Source organism: Anoplophora glabripennis, unplaced genomic scaffold (genome assembly GCF_000390285.2).
Source record: "Anoplophora glabripennis isolate ALB-LARVAE unplaced genomic scaffold, Agla_2.0 scaffold7, whole genome shotgun sequence".
Taxonomy (NCBI): Eukaryota; Metazoa; Arthropoda; class Insecta; order Coleoptera; family Cerambycidae; genus Anoplophora; species Anoplophora glabripennis.
Window position 1 is genome coordinate 545,104 of NW_019419456.1, and position 3,755 is coordinate 548,858.

The 3,755-nt window shown below is 36.2% G+C and overlaps 1 protein-coding gene across 1 annotated transcript; it reads left to right on the forward strand.

Moving 5' to 3' along the window:
- Nucleotides 1-479: 479 nt before the first annotated feature.
- On the forward strand, nucleotides 480-1,880 carry LOC111692771. Its single transcript, XM_023456882.1, has one exon. The coding sequence runs from the start codon at nucleotides 480-482 to the stop codon at nucleotides 1,878-1,880; it is 1,401 nt and encodes a 466-aa protein (XP_023312650.1).
- Nucleotides 1,881-3,755: the final 1,875 nt, after the last annotated feature.

Genomic DNA, 3,755 nt, shown 5'->3' on the forward strand with positions numbered 1-3,755 from the left:
CGTTACAATTTTCCCCATGGGGACGTTTGTAACGGCATAATTATCTATTAGGAATGTTGGAAACTACTAAGATTTGTACTGTTTGTAGTTTTTTAAGATGAGTTACATAATAACAGTTGGTTGCATGAGCAGCTTGAGTTCCACATTTGCACGAGCCGAAGCCGAGTGCTGTCTGTGGGGCGAGTTAATATGCAATAAATTTATATTTTATTTTTACTTTTAGAATGCCTCGAACAGGAATACGCAAAACAACGCGAGCATCACATGACATTACTGTATATCAGCGGGCATATGAAGAAATTATTAATCGCCAGTTATCCGTTCGTTCAGCTGCGAAACAGTTTGGTCTATGCCATGTATCTCTAACGAGATACAAAAGAAAGAGAGAATCCGCCAATGCGGAGAACAATCTAGAAATTTTTGTTTCAATGGGCTATAACAGTCACAATCGAATTTTCACAGTAGCACAAGAAAGCATAATGGCTGACTACATTATAAAGGCTGCGGAAATGTATAATGGTTGTTCACCAAAAGATATTCGCAAACTGGCTTACGAACTGGCAAAAAAATACGAGTTGAGAAGACCTCCTCAGTGGGATGAAAATGGCCTAGCAGGTGAAGACTGGTTTTCGTCTTTTATGAAAAGAAATCGTCAGCTATCCATAAGCTGCGCACAACCAACCAGTCTTTCAAGAGCAACAAGTTTTAATCTGACAAATGTCAATATTTTCTTTGACAATTTAGCAAAGATATTAGATCGAGAGCATTTTGAGGCTAAAGATATATATAACGTCGATGAAACCGGCGTTACGACAGTACAAAAACCGGATAGAGTTGTCACAAGGAAAGGAATGAGACAAGTTGGGGCTCTAACTTCAGCCGAACGTGGAACTTTAGTTACCATTACAGTGGCTGTAAATGCTATTGGTAATGCTACACCACCTATGTTCATTTTTCCCAGACTAAGATATCAGGAACATTTTGTTAGAGATGGGCCTGTAGGTTGTATTGGTAGCGGTAATGCTAGTGGGTGGATGCAAGAGGAACAATTCGTTATATTTTTGACCCACTTTCAGAAATACACTAACTCATCTATTACCCAGAAAGTATTGTTATTACTTGACAATCATTCTTCACATATATCCATACAGGCACTGGATTTCTGTAAGGAGAATGGTATTGTTGTTTTGTCTTTCCCTCCACACTGCTCCCATAAACTGCAACCATTAGACCGGGCTGTATATGGACCATTTAAAAAGGCGGTTAATTCGGCTTGTGACAGTTGGATGAGAAATAACCCTGGAAAGACAATGACAATATACGATATCCCAAGTATTACAAGGACAGCATTGCCTCTAGCACTAACTCCAACGAATATTCAAGCTGAATTTCGATGCACTGGTATATTTCCATTCAATAGAGATATTTTTAGCGAACTAGATTTTGCCCCATCATTCGTAACAGATAGACCTATTCCATCACCACATGGTATTGAAGAAAGTCTAACACCCGCAAAAACCAATCAAACAGCGTCAAGCATAGTAGAACCATCGACAAGTAGTATAACACAGCCACATACAACAACACCATCGCCAATCACTCAACCATCTACAAGTTCTAAACTGACACAATTAAGTTTCGAACAATCAACATGCATGCAAACAGCTACATGTTCTCATCCCTCGACAAGCAGTCCACATTCAAATACACCACAACAAGCGAATATGGCAAAGGAAATAGCCCAAGCAACTATTCAGGCAGGATTCGCTCCTGCATTTTCTCCAGAATCCATAAGACCTTTTCCTAAAGCTCCCCCAAAGAAAGAATCAGTGCAAGAAAGCAACGAAAAAGAAATCGACAGTTTACACGGACACGCCTGAAAAAGAGAAAATTAGGATGGAATATGAAGAAAAAGAAAGTGAAGAAGAGTTTTAATATGGATCAAGATAAAGGAAAGCAAAAGAAGACAAGGATAAAAAAGTCGATTGTATCAAAACCTTCCGAAACAAGCGACGACGAAGATGAATATTTTTGCATAATGTGTCTGGAACCTTTTAGTTCCAGCAAGCCCGGCGAACAATGGGTCAAGGGTGTGGAGTGTAAGCTTTGGTCTCACTTAAAATATACCAAACAGGAAGATTTTTACATTTGCCAAAATTGTGATTCCGATTGATCTCCATATCTGTACTGATTGATGTATTTTGCCAAAGAAAATTATGTTATTTTGAATTATCAATACAGTCTGATTTAAGTTCTCAATGCAGCTATATTTTAAAATGACAATGTGATGTTTATTTGTGATTTTGTAACTTAAGTACAAATTAAATCATATGTTTAAAATAAATGACATAATATGTTACAATTGTATCCGTCCATTGTTACAACTGTCCCTGGGGTCGAGGCTGTTGTAACACTTTGCAAAGTATTTAATGGATGCAAATAACTTTTTTTGTAATTGCAAATAAAGTTTGATTCAGTGTCATTTAGCAAAGGAATGAATTCTGCATCATAAGGTGTCAAAATCGTTTGTGTAACTGCCATATTTTTGTTGCCATAGCCCAATAAACCAAAAATGTTATTATTATCCCCGGTCTACCCTACCGGTTGATTCTTTTATCATGGGAAATGAGTTTTTCTCGTAAACGGCTGCAGCAAATTGAGTTCTGTAAAAAGTATTTTATTTGTTCTGATTGATGCTTGAAATTGCGATGGATATGAAAGTTATAATTAAGCGACGCTGAGCGTCGCGACGTTTCAAAAATTTTTTTGTCAGAAGCATACCATTTTTATTTCAGAAATTGGAAGATCTATTGAATAGAAACACTTTTTCCAAATACCATTTTTTTCATCTAAAACCATTCAAAAATTACAGACCAGTTTTTATGTGTTAAATTGGTCGATTGCCATGCAAAGAATGCATGGTTTTTTAAATTTCACTAAAGCATGTAGAACTTGAAAAAACAAAATTGGCTTATATTAATTGATGTCTGAAATTGTCAGTGTAATTTTAATCATTTCTATTAAAATAGTAAGTAATAAGAAATATAACACATTCAGAAAAAGTTGACATGCTTTTGTTATACGGAGAAGCCCAAAAAAATGCTTTAACTGCAAGAAGATTATATACGGAAAAATACTCTGAACGCAACCTTCCAGACCACAAAATTTTTGCTAGGTTAGAAAGTAGTTTGCGTTAAAACTCTAAAGCATTTGAAAGTAGGTTTTGCGTTTTTTTATAAATCTCCATAAATTCAATGAGCCAAATTTGCAGGTAAAAGATTAAGAACAAAAACTGTCACGACGGATGAAAATGTGGCAATTATTTTAAATTACTTTAACAATCATCATGAAGCTTCTATAAGAGAGGCTTCAAGAGACTTAAATTTAAATTATAGCGTGATACAAAGAGTTTTAAAAAGCAACAAATCATCCTAATTTGCAAGAACTTTCGCTAAGAGATTGTGAGCGGAGGGAGGATTTTATTTGTCAGTTTTTGGTGTCTTTGGATGATAATCCTAATTCATTTTCTCATATATTATGGACAGACGAAAGTCATTTTGTTAGTCATGGATTACCAAACAAAAAAAATACCCATTATTGGTCGGACGAAAACCCGTATAAAATCAGGCAACATCAAAGGCAGGACCACTTTGGCATAAATGTCTGGTGCGGAATAGTCGGGCGGCACTTAGTAGGGCCATACTTTTATGAAGGCGCCTTGACGGGCGCAAGATACTTAGATTTTCTCCAAAATC